At 40.7% G+C, this 26,124-nt stretch overlaps 1 protein-coding gene across 8 annotated transcripts; it reads right to left on the reverse strand.

The window, feature by feature from the left end:
- Positions 1-1,792: 1,792 nt before the first annotated feature.
- rbbp8l (retinoblastoma binding protein 8-like) lies at positions 1,793-11,940 on the reverse strand. Of its 8 annotated transcripts, none has more exons than XM_044212071.1 (14): positions 11,785-11,940; positions 9,686-9,779; positions 9,488-9,530; positions 8,326-8,421; positions 7,229-7,341; positions 6,883-6,955; positions 6,383-6,564; positions 6,242-6,288; positions 5,823-5,908; positions 4,915-5,593; positions 4,721-4,820; positions 4,557-4,621; positions 4,249-4,393; positions 1,793-3,930 (listed from the first exon to the last, which is right to left on the reverse strand). In XM_044212071.1, exons 2-14 carry the CDS (start codon positions 9,744-9,746, stop codon positions 3,869-3,871), a joined length of 1,752 nt encoding a protein of 583 aa, XP_044068006.1. In that variant the 5' UTR covers positions 9,747-9,779; positions 11,785-11,940; the 3' UTR covers positions 1,793-3,868. The 8 variants fall into 8 exon arrangements, with proteins under 8 accessions (XP_044068006.1, XP_044068011.1, XP_044068008.1 ...); XM_044212076.1 differs by having other exon boundaries at positions 4,557-4,618; positions 4,721-4,817; positions 6,242-6,285; positions 6,883-6,958; XM_044212073.1 differs by having other exon boundaries at positions 4,721-4,817; positions 6,242-6,285; positions 6,883-6,958.
- Positions 11,941-26,124: the final 14,184 nt, after the last annotated feature.

Raw genomic sequence — 26,124 nt, forward strand, 5'->3', positions numbered from 1 at the left:
CGCAGTGATGGAGAGAGGGGTGGGGTGGGGGTGTAGGGAGATGAGATTAAGAATGAAATGAATGAGATCAGAAAAAACAGAAAGGTAAAATGTAAGACTTGCGAAGGATAATACAGGATAAAAAAATCCCAGCATGAGGGATTAAGAGAAAGAATTGGTGTTTAGCAGCTGTTCACAGCTACAGATGACCTGACGTAGCATGGTGTGGGTGCAGGCACAATGAGCCTTTACTCTGACACACGGGCCAGTTTGTGGCTCTCTATATTCAAACTTCAGGGGGAAATTAGTTCCTCCTCCTTCACCAGGATGAAGATCCACAGATCCACAGAGTTGAATTATTACATGGGGAATTACGGCTCACGTGGGCAACAGACTACATACAAATCCATTGGCAGGTGTATTTTACTCGTAGCCTACAAAGTTTACACGTTCTCCGACCTGCTCAGTATGTGATACTTTATGCAAAAAACAATAACTCGATAAGATACGATTTCTCGTTTCTGTTTTCTTTGTCTAAGCCTGTGGAAGATACGGTAGCTGGTATGCTAACATGTTTAGTATGATGTAATAAGTATGATTGTTACCCTGTTCACCATCGTAGTTTAGCATGTTTAACATTTTGACTATATGATGGTGCTAGATGAAAAGTTACTAGCCTCATGTGGGGAACGTGAATGTCTGTTCAAAGTTTCATGGCAATGCATCCAATAGTTGTAGAGAGATTTCAGTCTGGACCAAAGTGGTGGACTGACTGACAGACCCACATTGCTGTTCCTAGAGCCGTGCTGCTAGCATGGCTAAAAAGCAACATGTCCTCACACCTAAACAACAGACCGTTGACAGACCTTTGTTGTCATGGTAACGATAATAAACACGTGGTTAACGTTGTGAAACGGTCGCAGTTTGGTTAGGTTTAGGAAAAATAGATCATGGTTTGGGTTAAAATAAGTAGGTTAGTTGCGCAAGTAAAGTTACGTCACGTGACTTACTAACGTGACTTAACTTACGTACGTACCTTTAATTAAGTGCATAAGTTACCCCCGTGTTTGACCCATAGACTGTATATGTCTGGTTTCTGTCATTTTAGGTAGTTCCTATCATACTGATGTATGTTCAAGTGTTCATTTTTCTGATAAGTTTGGTTTTAAGTGGCCACTGCAGAAAAAAATTCCCCTGTGGCCCAGAAAGCATTTTCCCCATAGCTAACCATTATAAAATCACCTGACTTCCTCCTATGCTATTAAGGCCACAAGAGGTCACAGCCTAAACAATAAAAAATAATTTCTCTAAATTTACTGAACTAAATGTTAACAATTTAAAATAGCATTAAGTTTGGTGAACACAAAGTTTAGGACTTGTTCTTGACTTGAGACCAGTGGTGGAAAGTAACTAAGGACACTTACTCAAGAACTGTGCTTAAGTACAAATTCAAGGTACTTCCATTTTAACTTTATACTTCTACTCCACAACATATCACAGGAAAATATTGTACTTTTTACTCCGCCACATTTGTCTGACAGCTGGATCAGCTGGAAAACGCATCGTCGCAGAGCTGAAAACAGGCTGTTTTTCTGAACTCATGAAAAGTTGACTTTTTAGAGATACATGCTTCTCACAGGACAGCGACGCTACAAACACGTGATGATCTTATAGACCATGATGCATTGCATGCAAAGTAGTTAAAATTAGCTCAACCGTAAACATCTGCAGCAGTAAAATTCAACACACACATTAATGCAGAAAGATGAATCCAGAAACATCAGATATAATATGAAAACACTGACAGGGAACATTTTACTGCACAATGACTACTTTTACTTTTGATACTTTAAGTACATTTTGCTGATAATACTTACATAACTTTAGTTTTCACACTAATACATGACACACATTTGATGGTTTCCACTGGTTTCTATATCAATGATCATCACACCACAACTGCTTTGCATAATGTCTTGAACATAATGGCAGACCTGATGTTACTTGTAATTCCGAGAACAGTCATCGTCAGTCACTGAGGATTATTCACCCTATGTGTAAACGAGGTGGGTGGTAAATTTGTTATGGCCAGAAGTATAAGAGCTAAATCGTATACAGTAGGAGCTACAGAAGCAACATTCAAGAACGGAATTTTTTTTCAGCATCAGAAGTAGTGCATTCATACAACAGTTTCTAAGAGTGTGTGTTATATCATTCTGAAAAACAAAATATCTGTTAAGACAACACATCATTTAGCTTGATAGATTAGCAAACTATAAAAGTCAAAGCACAGTAGTACACTTACAGTGGCACAGTCAATCACATTTTATTTAACAGAGAGCTGGCAGGGAAAGGCTATTTTGTCCACTGACCATTGACCAAGTACTGCACCTAATGGACTCTAATGGCATTACAGATACATGATAGAAACAGCAGAAATCAATATAACAGCATTAGGACTGCGCAGGTTTTCACACACAGGATAATCAAAAGTGCACGCTTTTGAAAAAAGAAAAGAAGGAAAAGAACAATCTTATATTTTGAGTAAGTATATTGTTTAGGGCATCGCCAATAAAAACATATTTTATATATTTACACAAAATGGACACATTGACTTTACAGTGCTATATCTCAAACGTATAGCTGACTCTGTCACTCTGTTTTTATCGCCTCCATCCACCCGGCTTACCACAAGCTGTCACAGCTGTGAGCGGAAAGTTAATACTTGCAAAATATGTACATTCTGAAAATGAAAAAGAGGAAGAGGAACATGTTCTTCTCTTCTTTTTTTTCTTTGTTGGCAGAAATAGCCAGGCAGTGACAGCAATACCAGGAAAGTAAAATAACTACAAATATGTTACGTGAAACTAGAATAGGGTGGGATGAGTACTGGAGAGGAAGACTAAAGTTTTAGGCATTGGCAGGTGAAACACAAACACTGTTTGCTTTGTTTGGCTTTAAGACAAGGTAAAAAACATCTGCACGTTTTTTATTTCATGTGGTGGTAGAGCGGGTCGTCCACCAATTGGAAGGTTTGATCCCAGCTTCCATCAGCCCACATGTCGAAGTGTCCTTGGGCAAGACACTGAACCCCAAATTGCTCTAGAGTACAGTGCCTTCAGTGTATGACTGACTGGGTTTCTTTGTTCTGATGAGCAGTTGGCACCTGCCATCAGTGTGTGAATGGGCTGAATGTGATATGTAGTGTGAAGCGCTTTGAGTGGTCAGAAGGCACTATACAAGTACAGTCCATTTACCATTTATTTTAGTTTCAGAAAGGGGATGCAGAGGTATGACACTAGCGATGGTTGTGCTGTATTGGCAATAGTTGTGGTTATCAATTTTGACCAATCAACAGCTGAGGGGAGACAGAACATAGGTCACACTGTCATGTAAATTGGAAAATTTATTTCTTAAGTTTCAGTTATTGCACTCGTCTTCGGTTAGTCATATTCAGGATGGCTGTTTGAGTTGTCCCTTGTGAAAATGGGCTGTAATGTGTTGCAAAATGTGTGACTTTCTAAGCCTGTTTGTTTGTTCTCCACCAAACAGCTGAAAGCTGCTGAAAACAGAATGCTAATGTGCTTTTACATGCACATTAATATTCACCATTAAGTAAGAGCTAAGGTTAAGGTTAAGGTTTTGGTTGAGTAATGGCATTTGGAAATGTTTTATTCAGATAGAGAGAGTGTGATGTCAGATAGCTTTCTCAATATACTCATTTTATTAATGTTATTTTGGATGTAGCAACTCTATGGAAATGGAATTTGTGTTGTTTACCAATCCCAATAATCCATAGAATATGATGTTTACGTGACATAAAGTCAAAAGCCTGAGTGGCCAAAACAAAAGTCAATGATATCACCAAGTCAATGTTTCATCATGCTCTTTAGCTCGGGCACTTCTTGTCAGTTTTCACCTTGATCTTGTTCTTCCTCTCCCGCTGGATGTCTGTGAGGGAAAAAAGGACATTGTTCCAAACAGTTCCTTTTGGTGAGGGAGAAACAGTGCCCAGAAAAAGTGTGATATGTATAAATAATGACCGAACACAAGGAAGTAGTTTGACAAACAATAATTGAGACCACATCAGTTGAGTGGAAGTCATTTCCAAGACCTGGTCCTTTTGAATGAATGGGGGAAAAGAAAAATCTTAATCCGTAAAGCTTTGGAAATGTGATTTGATTGGAAGACCACACCCAAGAGGGAAAGAAAGGAAGGAAGAAGAGAAGAAAGACACACAAGGACTACACCATGTGAAGTGATGCCTACTGTCTATGTCCGAGTCTCTGTCGGTTTCTGTCTCCACGGATGCCCTCTTCCTCTTACAGCCATGGTCGCTTTCTTGTCTTGACGCACTCTCCTCCTCGTCCTGCTCGTCCGAGCTGCTTTGTGGCTCAACTGCTGGTGACGATGACTGTGATGAGGCAGAAGAAGCACAATGGAAAGAAACCTTTACTTCAAGTTGAAATAAACTAGAAACAGCTGATATTTTCATATGAAAATGGTGATATAAAATGAGCAAACATATGTTAACACAGCCTCCACTGTATCTGCTTTGTTGGCTTGAATTACCTTACCTTGCCATTTGATGATAAGGTTTCTTGCTTTTGCAGAGCAGAATGCAGAGTCTCCAGCACCACTACTGTTACAGAAACATGACATGACTAAGTATTATTCACCTGTGCACAGTAAATATATGGATACCAACAAAAACAGACACATATGAATCTGAGCCCTGTACCTGGACGTAATGATATAGTGAGGACAGGCACCTTCTTGTCGTTGTTTTGGTTGGTCTCTCCATTCACCTCCTCTTTCTGCTGCTGCTCTTTGATTACCTGCTGTGACAAGACCATCATACCACGAACCTGTTTGTCCCCGCTTTACCTTCACCCCCATGTCTTTTAATTTTGTTGCTAAAAGGCTTAAAATTACCTTGTGGTTATGGTCACTGGGAGGCTCTCCCTCTTGTTGTTGTGTAGACGAGGATGAGAGAGGGACGACGGGAGAAGGTGATGATACTGGTCCATGTGCAGGTGGATTTGTCTTCATATCCTTGTCAGGGCTCTTTTGTACTCTCTCTCCACCTTGTAAGGCTAAAGGCGAATCATCTCTTGGCGTTTGGCTGGATTTGGACGTTCCTCGATCCGATAGGTCCAGAGGCCCCTCGTAAGCCTCTCTAAGCCCTTCTCCAGAAACCCTCTCAGCGTTAGGTGGCGGGTTTTCCTTTTTCTCCTGGGGCTTAGTTTGACTCTCCACATGCTCTGACAGACTCCTCAACCTGAACAACACAGTTGGCTCTTTGGCAGGGGGCTGAGGGGTGCTCTGCTTGTGCCAGGAAGACCCAAAAACCTGCCTTCTAGGACTAGCATGTTGGCTAGTTGGGACCAGGTTGGGAAAGCGAGGCAGGTTTGGTTGCACCACCAGGCGGGTGCCTGCAGCAGCCGCAGTAACCCAGTCAGAGGATTCCGATAAGGGCCAGGGGAGAGTAACAGGGCTACTCTTGATTGGTTGAGGACGGCAGGGGACAGGAGAGTGGAGCACATGTCTGCTGGAGTTCACTTCTTGAGGAGGGATAGAGGATCGCTGGTCCGGTCCTTCAACACTCTGAACTCTAAGTTATGAGAAACATACGCGACAGATAGGGAGATGTTAAAAAAGGTTATTAGGCCACAGTGTTAGGCATTAACACATTACTTCGTAACACATTACAGTAAGGGGTCTTTAATGTAACCGATTGAAGCTGAGTGCTGACTTTTGGTCATTCTTCTTTGCCTTCAAAAACAACTATTTCAGATTTTTTTTCAGCCCCTTTTGCTGTTTCCTATATCCCTCTGTCTCACCTCCTCTCTCCAACACGTGCTACACTATGTTCTGTCTTCCAGGATGGTAATGCGAGAGTCGACAGCGAAAGAGGCTTATATGATTCCTGTGAGAGTGGAGAAGGGCAGACAGCAAAAAATTACCACAAGTGTGGCTAGCCGTTATTGCAAAAAATAAAGTAATAAAGAAGAAAAGTAAATAGTTTGACATTCTGAAAAAACCCCACTTCCTTTCAGAGATAGATGAGAAGATTGATACCACTCTCGTCTATGTACGCTAAATATGACGCTACAGCCATTAGACGTTAGCTTAGCTTAGCATAAAGAAAGCGAGTGAGAGTAAAACTATTTCTTTGACATTATCATGCACCAGAGAAAATGTTAAAAACTGCATGTAAATGTTTATGCACATGAGAGTGATCTGATTAGGAAAAACTTACAAAGTGGCTTCTGTTCATCCCTCTCAATTGTCTGTGTTCAGCTTCTGCTTGATCAGAAACAGAAAACATGAACTTATTTAAGAATGAGAGCATGATAATTAACAAAATCTTTTTCTTCTCCCAGCTCTTCTTCATCCTCACCTTCAGTTCTTTGGTCTGCCTCAGTTTTCACTGGAACATCGCCATCTGCTGGCTGTTTGCTGGCCCTGTTGGTTGCTGTAGTGACAAGGGCCACAGGTCCAGAAGAGGGTGAAAGGTCAGGTGAGCTGTTTGGTTTGACCTCTGTGGTGGTGTTGCTTTTGGAGGAGTGGTTACTGTGACCTCTGCCACACACACACACACACACACACACACACACATACAGTATTGCTGTGTGAGAAATTGCTTTCAGGTGGACCACAATTGACTCACTGACAACAATTGTCAGTGAGATCCTTTTTGAATGGTAATTTATCTGGTATTGGTCATACAAGCAAAATGTGTTGAAATATAAAGTATGTATATTTTCTGCATTGACTATTACTATAAGAAATAATTTGAGTAATAACAAAATGAATCATTAAAAATGAGAAAAAAGTTAGATAGAAGATTGAAGTTGACTCGTTTCATCCTAAAACGTTAATCAAACACCACATACTCACTTGAGTGCAGCTCTTAAATTCCTGATCTCATCTCTAAGTCTCTTGTTCTCCTTTTTCTGGTTGTTCATCTCTCCTGCTACAACAAAAACCACAAGTCATGATCAGAGCACTTAAAACACAGTTGTCTTTTAGTGGAAAGAAAAAACATGGATAGGAGGTTCAAAGAAAGTTGTGGGAAGCAAACACCAAATGCCAGAAGGGAAAGAAGAGATAGGAAATGAATTAATAAAGTAAATGTTTTTGTAGGGATGCAAGACTGATAAGAAATGTGAAATAAGAGACACGTGATGGATGAAGAATGAATGGATGGTTGGGTTGGTTAGAAAGACAGACATAAACAGAATACCCAGTAGAGAGATGTGCTGGAGGCTCTGTATCTGTGAGGCTTCAAATTCCTGCTGTCTTCTCTTTGCAACCTCCTGAGTTACTGTACATCTGTCACACAGCCCCGCCCTCAGCCTACACAAGCAGCAGAAAACCACACAACATCAGAAACACACCTAATAACTGGACTGATTTGAAAACACTATATTACTCATAATCTTAATGTCTAAGTGCATTACCCTCTGAAGTTAAACACACATTTAACAATCCATTAAAGTGAGACTGTAACTTTTGAAAGAAGAAATAACACAAGTGTCCTCTTACAAATGAAAAGTTGAATTTATAATGTAATAAAACACACTATTGCTGACATTATTGTACACTCAGGGGTTTGGCTGCTACATCCTTACTTGCTCTGGTATGACCAGTAGCATATGGTGGCTAATTTTAGCCAATGCTAACAAACCTTAAAATATAGTAAATATGGCTGTATAACTGACAGCACTTTTTCAGTAGGTTTTAGCTTTCAGCATTATCCGATAATTGCCACTTATGGCCACTGAATAACATAAGGCTGAGCTTTACTTTCCAAGTTATCTCCTTTGGGAGCATTTTACTTAAGTGGTTCTCAGGAGATGTTATGAAGCATTGTAAACATTTTTGAGTTCATGGTCATATCAGAGCATGATATAATTAAAGCCACCATGTGTAGAAAGTTTATGTTATCATAACATCTTTCAAATTATTCTGATGACATATGTTTTTGAAAAATGGAACAATTTTGATGGAAACTGTCAAAAATTGCAGTTCATGGCATTGCTGTTTGCCACAGTGTCTTTTTTGGTATGTATAGACTGTGACATAATAAAGTGAGACTATGTAACTTTTGAAAGAAGATATAAGACATTCTTCCTTTTATAAATGAAAAGTTAAATTTGTTAGCAATAAGTGTTATCTTTCTTTGCCTTGGGACATGTGGTTATTTAAAGCCAAATTACATTTTCATGTTGAGGTATGAGTATCTTACTAAACTATATACTGTATACCTTATACACACAAACACACACACATCCAAATCCAAATCTAAATGCAAAACAAAAGTGGAATGTACATCAGTACCTGTTTTCCAGTGTCTTGATGTTCTCTGTGAGTATTCTCTGCTGCTCTTTCATCTGATGGTTTTTGGCGAACAGTTCCTCCATTCGCTTTGTGTCACTGTTGACGCACACACACACACACAAAACAAGAATAAGTCTGGTGTCAAAACATAATGCCAATCAGATAGTAGGTCAGTCTTTCTACGATTAGTGAGATACAGAATAATACGTCTTCTCTGGAACACACAACTGAACACAGGCATTGTGAGTTACCACTGACATTATGAGCCATTCAACACCTTCACTTTAGTTTTTTTAGAATAATAATACAATATACATATATATATATATATATATATATATATATATATATATATATATATATATATATATATATATATATATATATATATATATATATATTAGCTTATTGCAGATATATTGGTATACTGTATGTCGTAAGTAAATAAGAACAGTGGGACAGAAATGCAAAAAATATGTTTGACGCCATCTAGACAATGTCTCCATTACATATTTTTTCCACCAGAGAGCACTGACAAGTCTGACATTCCCATCAGCCTCAGCTGTACTTTGTGTTTATTGTTAATTAGCACAATGTTAGCATGCTAACATGCTAAACTAAGATGGTGAACATGATAAATATTATACCTGCTAAACATCAGCATGTTAGCATTGTCATTGTAAAGCTGTTATGGGCATGTTAGCATGCTCATGTTAAGTACAGCCTCACAGCCTGACTGACTGTTAGCTGTTACTGTTGTTTTTATGACTGATGTCACCATGTGGACAAGGCTTGTCAGTTAATCAGGTATTGAGCCAGATTAACTGGAACAATGTTCAATTTTCTTGAATTAACTTTCAGTTGTATCAAGAACCTACAATGATCCCACTCCTCTGCCGGTTGTTTTTTCACTAGTTCGAAGAAGAAACAAAACGAAGATTGTGTGAATCAGTATACTGAATGACTTGTTACAACATGAGCTTCCTTACAAGCTAAACATGACATAGACGAACACAGGGCCAGGTACAGGACGTGCATGCCTGCCTGCCTGCATGGTCCTCCTACAGAGGCTGAACTTGTGCATTGCTAAACTTGAATATCCTGTCAGCGTTGTCTAAACATGATCATCTAGAGACCTCGGGGAGGTGAAGAACCCACTCACCAGCCTTTCTTATTGGACAGCTCTTGGATTTTCATCTGCCACCCTGGAAGTCAAAAACACAACAAACCTGGTTATGAGGACTTGTGGTGAAATCCTTCCTGGAAAATCTCTGAGATACTCCTTGTATTACAGCTGCATTACAAGTCTCTCTTTTTTTTTTGTTAAAAAATGGCTGCTGTTTTCACGATTTCCACTTACCCTCCACTTCTCGCTCGTGGACCTCCCGCAGTTTAAGGAGTAGGTTGTTGAAGCACTCCATTGCTATGGCAATCACCTTTGACCTTGAGTCAGACTGTACAACAAAAGAGAGATGCAGAAAGTTCGAAAAGGTTTTTTTCATTTTTGATGGATAGAATGAAATTGTATTGAATGCTTCTATACAGAATTTTCCTTTTAGATGTATTCAACTTGACGTGACTTGACCTTACAACCCTTTACAACTTCAAACTACTAATGGAATGGAAACATAATAAATCAGTCAGAGTTATTAAGGGTTTGGGTATTATGGCCTGAGGACTGTGTTGTGCATCTGAGGACGTACAGCACCGCACACTTTGCTGGCGCTGCGCTTTCGTAAGCCGTCCCTGTTCCACAAATGTAGGAACAAATTTCGTTGTTACATCGAGGATGATTAAAACTAGCTAGACTGGTCCTGCCAGGTCTCTGCAGTTTGTGTTTCAACTACATGAAACACAGCTTTTACAGTCTGCGCATGTGTATGTGCACACATATATGTATGTGCATCACATTAATCAATTTAAAACTGTGTTTCACTTTTTACAAAATAACATAACAGCTGAAAGTCTCAGTGCAAACAGGTGACTTTTTTGGCTGCCAACTGAAATCCTTAATGTGTGTCACCTCTGCTCTCTGTCTCACTCACACACACACATACACATGATCACTTATGAGCACAAATACATACATTGAATACTAGGCTATTTAGCATTTTGATCAGTGTGGATCAAGTTCTCTCAACATGTCAGGATATGTCAGGCAAGTGGCTGTTCAGATCACCTCAGCAGAGCAAGAAAAGACCTGTCTGCCTTTATGTGCCTGCTCTGCTGTCTCCAGATTAGTATTCACACACACACACACACACACACACACACACACACACACACACACACACACACACACAAAGTTGTCACTGTGTCTAACTATTATTTCTGTGTAGTTACATTGTGTTTCCAGTAAACTCATCCTTAAACTCTATTACTACTGACACTACTGTATCACACTTCTCCCTCTATTGACAGAAGCATTACCCCATTATGTGCAAATATGCAGTCCTGGATGCCACACACCTATACAGAGATACAAGCTGTGTAGATAACAACCTGGCTGCATATCTCACTGCTGCAGCTTTAACGTAAGCGTTTCTCAAACACCTCCCATCCGCTGGGAACTTCGGTTCGTTTGTTCGAAACCAGACATGATTTGTGAGAGGAAGTTTTGGTGTTCATACCTCAATGACTGCTGTCACACAATATCATCATCTGAAGCTATTGTCCGAGCTGCTTTACTTTCAATACTCCCGTGACTTCTCATTGTCAGCATGTCTGACTGATATTGTGACAGGAATGACCATCATTGGAGAGTGATGCTGAGTAAAATTTATTTTAACTGTGACAACAACAGAAAAATGCGTATTGAGAGAACATAGCTTTTATGCAAATAGCGATACATGAGGAATGACAGACATTTCAATATTAAAACCTTCAGTCTGTTAAACTCGTGTATGAGCTCCACCCCACACGCACACACACACACGCGCACGCACACACACATACACACACACACACACACACACACACACACACACACACACACACACACACACACACACACACACACACACACACACACACAAGCTTATAAATGCATCTTTTGTCTCTAATGTCCTCAATATGATCCCTGAGCATATGTAAAAGGGCTTTGCGAGTTGTTCTATTGCACATTGTGTTTGCATAATTAAAGGCCTGCATGTATCTTATTGACAAGCAGCTTTATATTTATTAATATAGACTTCATGCTGTATTAGAAATGTAGGCTTGGGTAAATTTTATAACAACATTGTGTGAAGAAAGTGTGGTTACTGACCCAAAAACCTCCCACACTAACCCCCACACACATACACTCTGTAATGAGCATGAAAGGCCTGATAAGGCCATGATCGTTTCCTGTATGTCAGCTCAGTCCTTGCCCTCACATACCTGCACCTACTCTGCCCACCTGTCAGCCAATCTATTCTGGCCCTCGGGCCACAACTCAGAGCTTAATCAATGGTAACTCACCTCATACAGCCGAGGACTCCTTCAGCCTTTCCCTGCAGGGCACCGTTTTTTGCTCGCTCAGACTTCAGAGATGGACAGTGATACGGAGACAGAGGGAGTGAATGCGCGATAATGAAGAGAAAGAGCGAAGAATAAGGTGAGGGAGAACGCCCCACGCCCTCCTCCTCTCATCTCTCCACCCCAGAAAACCGGTCGGAGCAGTCGTCCCCTTAAGGAACACAAACACTGAAGCCCGGGCAAGTTCTCCCTTGATATTCCTGTTCTGCTGAAATCCCACATAACCGGCTAAACTGGCTCCATAAAGCCCTGTGGGGATAGAGGGACAAAACCAATTGGGAAAAAGAAATGTCGAATGCAGAAGCCTGCAATGGTACATTGAAGTCAGATGTTAGATAGACAGAGTTAAAATTCTTTTTATCTTATTAAATGATATTCATAAATAGACTTAAACTATTGGCAACATTCATAACCCTCAGAGCATGACAATGTATTCAGTAGTATGAAAGACTCACTGTGTCCCAAACCTTTTAACCTACAGTACCCACTTAACTTAACTTGTGTACAACTATAGTGTAAATTACAATAAAGAAGCTTTAGGCAGCCATATGTGTGAACCGAGCCATAAAGCAGCGAAAGAGTGCGTGAATGTGATGAATGTGGTACCGGTATGTAAATCAATGCAAAACAACAGACAATAGCAATGGCACGCATGTCATCTCTGAAAAGACACGATTCATGCTTGATGTGAAATACACCATTTCCTGATTCCTGAACCAGATCCCTTAGAACCGGCCTGACCGGGCTGCATCTTCGTCATCCTCTGTCTCCTCCTTCAATCTGCCACTCCCTGCTGCCACAGGTACCATATACTGTATAACTACACCTATGAGAGGATCAACAGTATGGACATATGAGTATGTGTTTTTATTGTTAGTGTTCACTGATGCACACGGAAGAAACCTCAGGAAGAGACAGACAGAGGAGGGATCCCTCTATTTATTTATTTGTCATTCTACAACACAGGGATGAACAATGACATTAAAGTTGTAGTCCCCCTTCACGCTACACACACAGAACATGAATACAAATATTTCAAATTAGAATAGAACAATATATACAGTTACTTATATACATATATTATACAATGTAGTGGTATGGTATGGTATGAAGTGACTGTCAACATTTCTTGTTGGAAAGTCAATCAAACGACTAAAAAGACACACAGAACAACTACAAAGAAATACAAAGTGACTACAGAGACAAGCAAAAACAACTACAAAATGAAACAAGACGACATTGTCTCTATCGTCCATGACTGAGACTGAGACCAACCTGTCTGAAGGATAATGGTAAGAAGTAAGAGGGCTCAAAGTAATCAAAGTTAAGGCTGAAAGATGAAAGGGGGCCTGCTGACTTCCTTTTAATTCTCGGGACAGACGGGAGGTCTGTATTCTGAGAGCGGAGAGCACGGGATGGAGATCAGACAGGTATGAAGGGGTAATTTTACAAGTCATTAGTGGTACCTTAAAGTCTGATCTAACGTGGATAGGGAACCAATGAAGGAAAGCTTGGTGTAATGCGGTCTAGCAGCATTATTCTGAACCTCTCTTCCGCTGGTGCCAATAAAGTTGACTTGAATTGAATGCTCTCACATAATAGTGTAATGTTTATTTTCATCCACAAGAGGTCCCAGTTGAACCTTGAAGCAGAGGGAGGATCTACACGGGTCTGGTGAAAGCAGAAGGTTTTTGAGGCCTTTCCCTTTATGATGACCCAAAACTTTCCCATACTCCACTACAGCAGTGGTCGTGATGAATGACTCTCCCCTGAAGGGAAGTCACATGTAGAAGGCTGAAGCCGTTTGGGTGGTTTGAGAAGGTGAGCAGCCAACCATGAGTGGAGTGTGTGCAGGGTGATCCAGGGCTGAAAGGTCAAGCCTGCAATTTATCGCTGTCCGGTTTTCCTCTTCTGCAGAGACTCCTCAAGACTTCGCTCTCAGTGGCCAAGCTGAACATATTTAAAGTCTGATAAAATTACGAAAAAGCCGCAAAAAGTATATGAACATTATGCCCAACGTCTAAGAAATTTCAGGAAGAATTATTACCTTCAGAAATGTATGGACACCTAGCAGTGACACAGATTGTGTTACTGCTTGTGCACAGTTCAGCTTCCAAGTAAATGGAAAGTGCAATGTTTATTTTCCATCCAGTTGTAGGTTGTGCAGTCATAACCTGATAGGGGAGAAGTGCAGTGCATTTCAGTGTAGCTGGTCCTCTGTTCAACACAGCCAATCCAAGAGGAACATGAGTAACATGAACAAACAGAAAGCTGCAACTACACAATCCTATCAGAATATGTGTGTATTTTACAGGGTGAGTCTGTCTCAAGGGTTTTCACAGACCTTAGCTAAGTCTGTGAGTGTGTGAATGTGGGTGTGAGAGTGTGTAAGTGTGTTTGCTGGTCTGGGTTGAGACATTCAGTTAAATCTGTTCATGGAATAACTTGGTTTTTACTGTTAGTGAGACATTTAACAAACTACACAGCAAATTAAAGTGAAAACATTTTAGATATGAGCTTTCTTTTGCTTGAAACAGGCACATTTGGCTGCCAGTGTCAAGTGATTTGCAGTTGATACGATCTTTTGATGTCCTGCTACCAGAAGTCTTGAAACAACGTAAAATTACTTATTAATTAAAATTAGTGCAATTCTTGTTTCTAAGATAACTAAACTTCACACAGACAATACCTGTATACCTGACAACTGGTGCTGTGGCTCTAGCCATGGTGATGTCGATCAGTGGGTCCACCACTCAGGTCCAGACCGAAATACAACTTCACTGTTGTGATTCACTTTCACCGCTCTGATCAGCATTGTTTCCAGCCAGTGCAGGCAGCTGTTTTCAGTAAAAAAAAAAAGCCCTCATAAACCAAGTGTGTATCCTCCCTGCTCAGTACCAAGCAGCAGACAGACAAAGTTAGTGACTTGCTAACTTTCTGGGATATTTTTTATCAGGAGTTAGTGGAGACCAAAATGGAGCTAAGAGGAAAGAGAATTTTAGACTTACATTCGCCAGGTGGCCAGGAACATGACTCCAAATGAATGATAATGTTGCTCTGTGTCTACAGTTATGTTTATTCGCAATATCAACTTAAAAGGTCAGTGTTGTGTTTGCAGCTTGTTCTGCCACCAATTTGTTAATATAGGACTTTGTTTTATTTAGATATGCATACATGAAGAAATATGTGTGTCAGAGGAAGCTGTATTTACACAGTTTAGAGTAATTGTAAAAAGTGGAGTAATTTTAAGGTATATTGTGTTGTTTTTGTAAAATGTAATTCGTTAAACAGCATTAAGTGTCAGGTCAGATATGTCGACCATCGGCGTTGGGCAAACTACTTGGAAATTGTAGTGTGTTAAGCTACCAGTTACTCCACATTAAATGAAGCTTAAATGAAGACGTCGTAGGCATCAGCCCGAGAATTGGTACCTGATGTCACCGTCACACGGAAGTGCTTCTGTCTGCTAGACATGCACGTCCGTGTGTAACGGTGGCGTCACCTACTGATCCTTAGCAGTTTGATTTCAAACCGCAGCAGAAAGCTTCGCTGCGCTTGAGCGTCAGAAATGCTCAAGTTTAATCGAAATGCTTGGGGAGATGTAACGTGAGCTTGTGTGGATGGTACTACACTACTTGATCAATAAAAGAGCTAAGCTACTAAAAAGCCATTTAATTCAGAAAACAGCAACGCTACCACCACGCTACTGCCCAACACTGTCGACCATAACCCATTAACTTTTTTACTCTTCAATTTAAACGTGTCGTATTAGCAAGCCAAAGTCAGTTCCGTCAGTCAGCTAATTCAGTTACTGTAGTTATGCAGCAGTTACACCTGGCAGGTACTGGGTGTAAATATTTAGTAAAAACTAATCTTAACAAATTTGAATTTCTGAACAGCTGGTGCCACTGGCTGACTCAGTAATAATGTATGTTGCTACAGATTATTCCATAAAATGTCAAGAGACGGTGCTGGATGAGTATTTACAGATGTTTCCACCTCAGTGTGAACAATTTCTAAGTTGCCATCGAAGCACACCGACCACTTTCACAGCTCTCTTTTTGGGTCAACACAGGGTACTGTAATAGGAATTTGAACCCCTCCTTAGACTTGTTATGATGTTCATCCACCCTCTCTCACTTGTTCTTTCCCCCCCACCCGCCTCCTCCTCTCCTCTCCTGCACCTCTTATTTATGATCATTACCTTGACCTCCACCAGCCATCATTAAAACACTCACAGGCTTGTAAATCACTGGAGTCTCTCTCCGTTACATAAACAGCATTTAACAAATCTGTTGAGGAGGCGATAGGCCTAAGGGGCACTAATCAGACAGACATTGTCACTGTTTCCCTGGGAATATTAAGAAAATGTTTGGATATTTTGTTTGGTTTCACTACTTCAATTTATTGACTCAATTAAGCTATTTCTCATCCAAGAGGAAAGGGACTATAAGAACAATGATTAAATTATCTGTGGTTTTCAGAGGAAACATTCCCAAAGGGAGAATGTGTCTTAGTAAAATCTTCAGTTAATGTATTGACTCTGGGCCCCAGCACAATTGCTGGCTTGTTCTTACTCTGTAGGCCAAAGCTTAAATCACAGTTAAGCTTGTCCAGAGTGACATGCAGGGCAGCAGCATAAATCATACTCAAAGACTAAACCACTGTCGGCAGGTAAGAGGTTCAGTGTCTTGCTCAAGGGCGCTCCAACAGGATGCATTGCTGTTGATGGACACATCGGCCACCTCACTATGATTTAACCTGCATTCTGTCGCAAACCTCTCTGTGAAAACCATGTATCTCCAAAATCAGTGGCGTGTGGTCCATGAAGGGCGCTGGGCCGCTGCCCCTCCTGCAATTCCAAGTGTGAAATCCATATTTGAATAAAAAATCATTTTTGTTATTGTTGTGTTGTGTGTGTATAAATTTCAGTTGTTACTTTCACATAAATCATAAATTATTACAGAAACTTGTGATGATTCATGAAAAAGTGCTGCCTACAGTCTTTGTCTGTATGCCAAAAGGTGTACTTTTCTCCGCCCGACGTCGGTATGTGTGTAATATTTTCAGCTTTTACTGGTGGCCCCTGATTGGTTGACACCACACGTTGAAAATGACTGGATCTGTGGCGGAAAATTTTACGACCAAGAAATGTTGCCAGATTGGGCGATTTTCTGCGGCTTTAGGATGGATTATGTTGGTAAAACTTAGCTTGGGTGGGTTGGCGGTCAACCGACCAACCCACCCAAGCTAAGTTTCTACCACTTCTGGATAAAATTGATAATAATAATAATAATAATTAATTTTATCCAGAAGTGGTAGAAATTTCATGTAACCTAATCTAAAGTTTTGTAATAGCCACAATTATTTCTATTGGAGATATAAATTTCATTCTATAAAATTCTAAAGTGATTAGACTGATGATGAGCAGCAAGAAATGTACATGGAAAATCTCCATAAAGTAAAAAGTAAAAAGGTTTGATCACATCACCCCGGTGTTAGCCTCTTTACACTGGCTTCTGGTACGTTTTAGAATTGATTTTAAGGTGCTTTTAATTACTTACAAGTCGCTTAATGGCCTGACTCCTCAGTATTTCTCAGATCTTTTATCCCCGTACGACCCTGCTCGCACCTTGAGATCCACCAGACTCTCGGCTGAAGACTTAAGGGGGACAGAGCTTTTGAAATAAGAGCCCAGAGACTCTGGAACTCCCTGCCTGAGGAAATACGTCAGGCTGAATCAGTGGCTTCTTTTCAATCGAAGCTTAAAACGTACTTTCATCGCACCACCGTCCAAGATTTCATCTGATTCTAGTTTTTATTATTTATTATGGTTCATTTCATATTTTATTCTATTACTGCTGTGTTTTATTTTTTTTTATTTTATGTTTGTGTTTTTTGCTTGCTATGCGAAACACTTTGTAACTTTGTTTTGATAAGTGCTATATAAAGATATTATTATTATTATATATACCTAGTTAGACACACACGCACACACACACACACACCCAGCAGATAAGACATCAAAGCAGCAGGCAGATTTACAAGACACTGCAGAGGGCCTTTAAAAAATACTGCTGCATAAATGTTTACGCAGTTCTCTCCTTGTCAGGCACTAGGGGGAGGAGAGCATGGCAGAGGAGCGCAAGACCAGACACTTTGGAAATGAATGGCTGCCTGTGCCTTTGCATTTCTGTGAGGGAGGCATTGTAATAGCTTTAAATGGTCGACAGCGTAAATCTGTCCTGCATAGTGAGGCCCAGAGGCTCTGACATGTTCACTCTTTGACTGTGAATGCCGAGGCGGTGGTGAGGGGGCAAGTGTGGTGCACAGGGCTTGTGTGAGCCATACTCTAAAAAAGATATGCACTGCTCCTATAAGCCACACAGCTCAGTGGCAATGCAGGTGGCTTTTGTAGGAATGTACATCAAATAGCTTATATGCTTACACAGTTGCTCTTAAGAAGCTTTGTTTCTGTTATATTGTACTATATATACTGTCGATGTACATATACTGACACCTGTGCATTCAGCCCATTAATGGATAAGTACAGTTAACACCACAGTCCACAAATCAGCTGAATACATTATCCGTGAATATAAATGACCAACCATACCAGCACCAACATGAGACAGCTCCCTCTCTGGCTGTAGTGAATGACCTCATCAAATAAGGGTGCGAAGAGTTACTCTGCCAACCAGTCAGCCAGTCCTCTTGCTGATCTCCAGATAAGGTGTGCGTGTATGTGTGAGTGTGTGCACATGGAAATTCTCGCAGTACTGAAACCTCTCTATTCCACCACCCTCATACTTCCCACCCTGTGCGTGCCCATGTGTCCCTGGTGCATGTGTCTGAGTGAGTGTTTGTGTGCACGTGTCACTAAACCTCAATCATTGGACTCAGACATGGCATGGGCGTGGGAGACTAAAGCATAGCTTTGATGAGAGGGTGGAGCATTGGTTCTCCACTATGTCTGCTGGACCCATGCCCATGTTTAGATACACACTGTAGGGTAGCCCAGGAGACACACACACACACACACACACACACACACACACACACACATATATATATATATATATATATATATATATATATATACAGGTGCACTCTAAGAAACAAAGGTGCAATACTTCACCTTTGAACACTGAAAAGGAACTAATATTTCTCTACAAAATTGTGAACAGATGCAGTAAAAAAAAATGACTTTACGTTCAGTGTGATTCCCTGTGATTTTTTGTCTCTTTCTGTCTTCTGAATTAACTTTTTTAAAAGTTTAACTTAAATATTTATTTATTTATATAATATTAAACATTAAAGCTGCATTAACTAATTTCTGTTATTCGCCACTTGGGGGCACTGGAAGAAAGCTGTTAACACAACACATATGACATATTATCACTTCATCAGATTCTTGTGGTTAACCTGTTACCGTACCTGTAACATCCAGCAGACACAGGGCAACATTGTCGCTCATTTGAAGTCATGTTTCTGGCCAACTGATGAATGTACGTACAATATTCACTCTCCTTTTAGTTCTGGTTTGGTCTCCTTCAACTGCTGAAAAAGATATCTGTCTCCTTAGCTGCTAAAGACTCCACTATGTTCTCCAGCTAGTTGCTTGCTTTGTCCGTCTACCATTTGGTGCTGGGCAAGTAGTGTACAGTGTGCTTTTTAGAACTTTTTCACTGAAAAACGCTGCCTGCTGCTGCTTGAAATGACACTGATAAAAGCTGTGAGATTGAACCAAACAGTAAAACCAAAATAATGAGCTGAAAGATGCTAAAAACCTCTATAGAGGTGAGAGGAATGCAGAGTTGGGTGATTATCTGTGGCTTCATTACTACGAGCGACACCTTTCACATATTGCACGTTGTCATTTGGTCTATCTAAAAATATTGATTAGCGAAGCTTTAAAGGTGCACTGTGTAAGAATTGCAAGATTTTTGCCACCTGTCGAATTCATACTCCAAACAAATAGGGGGCAGCATATCACCAGAGTAACCGCTAACTGCAGCTAACTGTAGCTGCCGTTAACTAGTTAGCTCAGTTTGTCGTGCAGCTAGTAGCGGTCGCAGTAGAAGCTGACTCTGCCCGGACAGGGAGCTCAGAGCACTGGGGGAGTGTTGCTGTTTTCACCTCTAGAACAGGAGCTTTGGACCGTCGGTAGGACGAGGTTTTCAGGCCCGGGGTGAGGGGGACCCAGCTGGGAATACTGGCGGGGAGTGGCCCGTACTCTGACTCCGGGGACGACGAAGACATGGCAATTAAGCTAGTCCTAGTTCGGTAAAAGAGATAAACTTGAATTCAGAAGGCGTATGTTTTCTTTTTAATAAGGAAAATAGGTGTAAGAATATTTCCTTTCTTGACATTTTGTGAGTTTATTTTGTTTATTTATTAGAGCTTGTGTAATGTAGCAAACTGCTCGCACACATCTCTCAGCTGAAACTACCAGGGGAGGCCTGAGCTATACTATCGGACTATCGCCTCTTGAGGTACAAAGTGGTAAATGAGACAGGACAGGCTAGCTGGTTAGCATGCTAACTTCAGTAGATATCATTTTTGTAGGTCCTACTGACTCCTGCAGATCAACCCCTATCGACAAGAACATTGGGGTTCAGTGTCTTGCCCAAGGACACTTCGGCATGTGGACAGAAGGAGCCGGAGAATGAACCGCCAACCCCGTCATTAATAGAAGACCCGCTCTACCTCCTGAGCCTCAACGCCCAAAGTTCTATACCAAATTCTATCATCAGGATACAACTTACAATTGTAAAACCAGTCAGAGGAACACCTTCGTCTTCAGCCATTTGAGGAATAGGAACATCCACCCTGCTGATGATTGCCATGTTATTACTTGACCGAACAAAATACAAATGTCACAAGCAATTTCACTCCCTTTGTATTGCTTGCTGAACTGTAAAACGCACTAATGTAGGAGTACATATTAGTGTGACGGAAAATAATGTAGTGTCCTCTCTATAGCTGAGCCAGAGAGCATCAGGAGCTGGCTGGCGGTCCAGGCCACCCAGAGCGATGAATAAACCTGGGACGTCAAACAAGCAGAGAGGTAGGATAAATATTTCAAACCCCAGCAAGACAGAAGAGAGGAGAGACTGAACAGGCTGAGGTGAGAGGGACAGTGGGCGATAATAAGAAGGAAGAAAGTGTCAATGACTGAGTTTGTGTGTGGTGACTGCGATGTCTGTACACAGGAGTGTGTCAATGTGTGTATTTTATAGGGTGAGTCTGCCTCCAGGGTTTTATGGTACAATACCACAAATCTTGATATGCCGTTCAGTACGAAGGTGCACGTGTGTGTGTGTGTGTGTGTGTTTTTCTTTTTATCATATGTAGCTATCAAATTAGAGTCAGTGTATACAGTAACAATACAGGAAAGAACCAGAGAGTTTGAGGATGTCTCAAGGTCTCTCCTTGTGTGCCCTCTACTGAACACACATACAGACGTGCACACACACTTGTGCCAGCAATCTAAGGCATATGCAAATTGAAGAAATTTAGAAGGTGCTCTAAAGCTAAAACGTAATTTACTGACAAAAACCTTGCCACTTATGAATATGTTTAATTCACTGTATGATAGTGTTTGATGGAGGGTTGAATGAGTGTTAGGGACAGAATAAGTGTCAAGGACAAGGGGATGAATCTGAGCTTGAATAGGTATCGAGGACGACAGAAAGCAGTGTAAAAAAAACAAACAAGTAAGTTCAGACTCAGGGTGAGGGCAATGTCTCATCATGGATCATCTCATGGCTCCAATCCCCATCAAATTTATGCAAATATGAAAACATTTGACTTTTTTTTTTAACACAGACTACTTTGTGTCAGTCTATGTGACCCGAAGTCATTAAACTGGACATTGATAGTTAACATCACTGCAATACTTGAAATAACTGTGCAATATTCTGTGTTTAATACTCCGGTGCAATATACTCCTTCAGTTTAAAATTCCCTATTTATTGATATTTATTCATACTTCTATTACTGCTGTGCAATATCCACCGTCTCATAATAATCTTAATAAGCTACACTTAACTTGACAGTTCATGCACTATTACTTATTACTTATATTTACATTGTATTATTATACCGTACATACTTATCATCAACTGGTAAACCCACTTTGTACTTTACACTTATTTTAATTTTATACTTATATCCACTTTGTACTTAATTTATCTTGCCTGTATTATAGTGTATTATATTCTGATTTGCTTAGTACGTCTATCCCTGTGTGCAGTGACGTGACAGTGAGCTGCTGTAACAAAGAGTTTCCCCTCGGGGATCAATAAAGTCTTTCTGATTCTGATTTCCCTGTTTCCCAGTTTGTGTGAAGATGAAGGGAATGCATTGGTTAATTGCGTACAGCTAAACATCACTTACCAATGTAAGAATATAGGCTATACATAGATATACTGTACATTTTCATCACCTTTTTACAAGTAAAACGCCATCTTATCTGTATCATAGTGCAATTTATGGAAATAAATATCTGGATCATATATACAATTCTTGAATGATTTTTGATGTTCTCATTACTTTACATCTAAACTGTTCACAAAGACAGCCCCCCAAAAACATGGACTGGATTAGAGGCTGGATAAACTGCTGCTTTGTCAGCTTACCAGGGAAGCATACCTTTCATTGGTACTAGTCTTTTGGCCCTGACAAATGTACACAGTTTTTCCAGAAATGTTATCTGATGCTCTTCTGTAAATACTTCAAAAACACTGTTGATTCTACTCTTGAAGAGAGACTGTAACTTCTGAAAGAAGAAAGTACACTCTCACTAATGAAAAGTTAAATTCATAAGTAATAAAACACTCTGCTCAATTCAATACAGCATGATGGCTATGGTGGCTAATGTTAGCAAACTTTACATAGATATTGTTGTGTAACTGACATTACGGAGTCAGTCCCCTGCCTTCATGACTCTTCTGTACTTGTGCTACTGTTACACTATGTTTTAGCATTTAGCATCTTCATCCCGTAACTGCCACAAAATGTAATGTTGAAATAATCAGCAATATTACACATTATTGATCATTTCAATACACCAGGGCTTTCAGGCTCTGTCTCACTCTCTCAGGTTAATCAAACATATTGGAAGAAAGCCACTTCTTGATGAAAAACATCAAGGAGGTTTCGCAGAAACGTCTGTTTGTTGCCTACAACTGTTTGTTTGAAGTGTTCTTTCTTTTGAGTTGATTAAATACCTGTAGCCATCGCTCAGCAGCAGGATCGATATGTGCGTCTCCAAACTGACACAAACACTGTGCGCATTTTTTATGAACTTTTTTAATCTTCCAGCACAGCAACATGATCAATCTGGATTTAATGGATGTTCTTTTATCTACATATCAGACCAGACCAGACAAATTTATACAGTGAAAATATTTAGAATAAAGCAGCTGTCCTCAGAATGAGTCCTGAGCTCCATCAAAGCTGTGGGGGCATTTTTATTTTAAGTAACAGTCCAAACTATGCTGCCTCGCAAGAATATTTTTTGGCTTGCTTTTAGCTTAGCTTTTTAGTTAGCTAATGTCAGAAAACTTTGATAGATATAGTCAGCGAACTGAGAACACTGAATCAGTTCCCTGACTGTATGGCTCTTCTTTAACTCTGTTTTAGCATTCAGCATCATTATCCATCAGCATCATTGCCAAATTAAAAGTTGAAGAACATTGTTTCTCAATTAATTTCATCAGTTCTGAATTCAGTACACTCAGGAGATTTGCTGTTATAGTCTTGCTTGGTCTTGTAGCTTAGTCTAATGTTAGCTAATGTTAGGAAACTTTGGATAGAAATTGCTGTGTGACTGACATTACTGAATCAGTTTGCTGACTTTATGATTCTTCTGTACATTTTCTAATGTTAAGCTACGTTTTAGCATTCACGATTATCCCATAATTGCCACTTAAGGCCACATTAACCGCTGTTCAGCAAAAGTTACATAGGCCCGCTTTAAAGCACCATTACTATGAAGGTACAGTTATTTGTCATTCTACAACACAGGGCTGCACAATGAAATTAAAGTTGCACTGATATAACACTGATAGAATCCTGAATACTCTATGTCCATCTATCCATCCATCCATCCATTATTTTATCCTTTGTATAAAAGTGGGTATGTATACTGTATGTATTATTTGTTAAGGGATTTATCACACTTTTATTATATGTGTGTTTTAATGAGAGAGTCTGCAAACCAAATGTCACTGACACACAATTAAATCTTTAGTGAACTTAATTCATTTTCTTTGAAATAAAACTATTTAAATATCTATATCGGTCTTCTTCTGTATGACCTCCGACCTTCTGGAGAGATTTACCCAACCTGAGCTCACTGGAGTACGTGAAATGTACCTCGACCTCTTAACACACTACGTGCCACCACCAAGTAATGCATAAAAAGTACGTGTTCCAGTCCCACTCTCACATCCTACTCCACTTCTGTAGTGTTAACACACTTTAGTGCCCAGTCACCAGACACGCTACCTCTGTACTTTACATATATACACACTTACACACAGACAGACAGGCGCACGGCTGTTGATTTGTTCGTTTGTGTATCAGTAGTTTAAAATAAGCAGGCGTTGCAGGACTGTGTGAGCCTTGCTGTTGTGTTGCCGCTGGCTTCCTGTCTGTACCAGCCTGTTTCCTGTGTGTGTTTGCCTCCATGACAGGACGCCTACAGGCTTCCTCCCCTGGATTAGTGTGTGGCTCTGCTGATAAAAGTGTAGTGGTACTGTGTGTTTCTCTCTCTCAATCTATTTCTGTTTTACATGCTCCTTTCTTTGTCACTACCTGACTCCATTTTTAGTTCTGTGCACTTGCACACCACCACCAGTGGAATGGTTTGAAATGAATGGCTATGTGAACATATACAATGTTCCTATCTATCTTCATTCTAGCTAATAGAGATGGACAGAGGACAGAGGGTCTGAGACAGACAGAGAATATCTCTCACACGGGGGTTCCCAGCCAGACGTTTGGACTGAAGACAGAGGGAGGTAAAGGATGGTTTTGAGATGGCCAATATTAGGCATTCTTCTCTCAGATTTTTCTTCCTCTTGATACAGTGAGCTCCCCTCTCACTCAGCCCTCTCTGCCTCAGCAGACAGATTGCTTGGCCTTGGATGAAGTGAGTGTGCTCGAGAAGAGGGAGCGTTGGAGGAGGGAGATAGAGAGAAGCAGAGACTTTGCCCTGATTTATGCCCTGTTTCTAGGCCACGGCCTTCATGTAACACCCTACAACTTCCAATCTCCCTGTCGTCTGTAAAGTTTTAGGAGTAATTGTTGCTTAAAATGCCCTAAAACATATTACTCTTGTGCATAAGTGAACCAGCCTCAGATGCTTTACCGTCAACTTGTGCGCATACAAATCTTGCTGTTGTTACCATTAATGGTTAACTATCGTATTGTTGAGTTACAATTCTGAACGCCTTTGGGTCTCCTGGGAACCAAAACTGGAAACATTACTTGGAATTCCCAACAAAGAGAGCCCTGCATGTCCCTGACTCCAGAAAAATGTTGTTTACTCTCTCACTCACCCTTCTCACCCTGCTTTGGCCCCATTGGCTGTCAGCAGGGCCATTCATCGTGGGAGGAGCCAATGAGCAATAGCCCCTGGCTCTGAGTTAAGCCAATCAAACTGCACAAAACGGTGACATTGAGGGAGATGCTGGGAATAGCTGGCCGGTGTTTATGGGCTCCTGCCTGCCTGACAGAAAGCAGAACCCTCTGACGGGAGAAAAAAAGCAATTAGGCAATTACACCATCTAGTCCTATAAGGATCCCACACCACACTGTTTTCTTAGCCTCTTCGTGGGCCGATATGGGACAGCCGCCGCCACGGCTGAGGCCGAGCTGAAAAATGATCAGTGGAAGGACCTGTGGAGGATGGCAGAGAAGAGGAATAGAAAGGGAAGAGGAATGGGGAAAGGCTGGCCGATGGAGAGCGATAAGAACGGTAACAAGAGGAAGGGAAGGGCAGAAGGGAAAGGAGAGGGAAGATGGTATAAAGAAGAGGGAAAAGTGAGGGATAGAGTTCAGAGAGGGGATGACAGGAGAAAGCCAAGGAAGAAGGATGAGTAAAATATGACATGCTGAAGACCTGGGGTGCGTTCAGCTGCGTCCAAATGTAGCAAAACGTATATTTAAATGGAAATGGTGGTGTGTTGAACACCCTGTTGTGTTACACAAGCACACTGCACTGCACTGCCTTTTTAATATGGCGGTGTTAACATACATGTCGCTGCTTAT

The sequence above is a fragment of the Siniperca chuatsi genome, linkage group LG10, assembly GCF_020085105.1.
Source record: "Siniperca chuatsi isolate FFG_IHB_CAS linkage group LG10, ASM2008510v1, whole genome shotgun sequence".
NCBI classification, from domain to species: Eukaryota; Metazoa; Chordata; class Actinopteri; order Centrarchiformes; family Sinipercidae; genus Siniperca; species Siniperca chuatsi.

Coding starts and splice junctions, on each gene's coding strand:
- rbbp8l (XM_044212068.1), bottom strand. CDS start 9,746: ATGGAGTGCTTCAACAACCTACTCCTTAAACTGCGGGAGGTCCACGAG. Junction 6,565..6,882: donor AATTTAAGAGCTGCACTCAA/GTGAGTATGTGG, acceptor TGTGTGTGGCAG/AGGTCACAGTAACCACTCCT. Junction 4,622..4,720: donor CACTATATCATTACGTCCAG/GTACAGGGCTCA, acceptor TTTCTGTAACAG/TAGTGGTGCTGGAGACTCTG.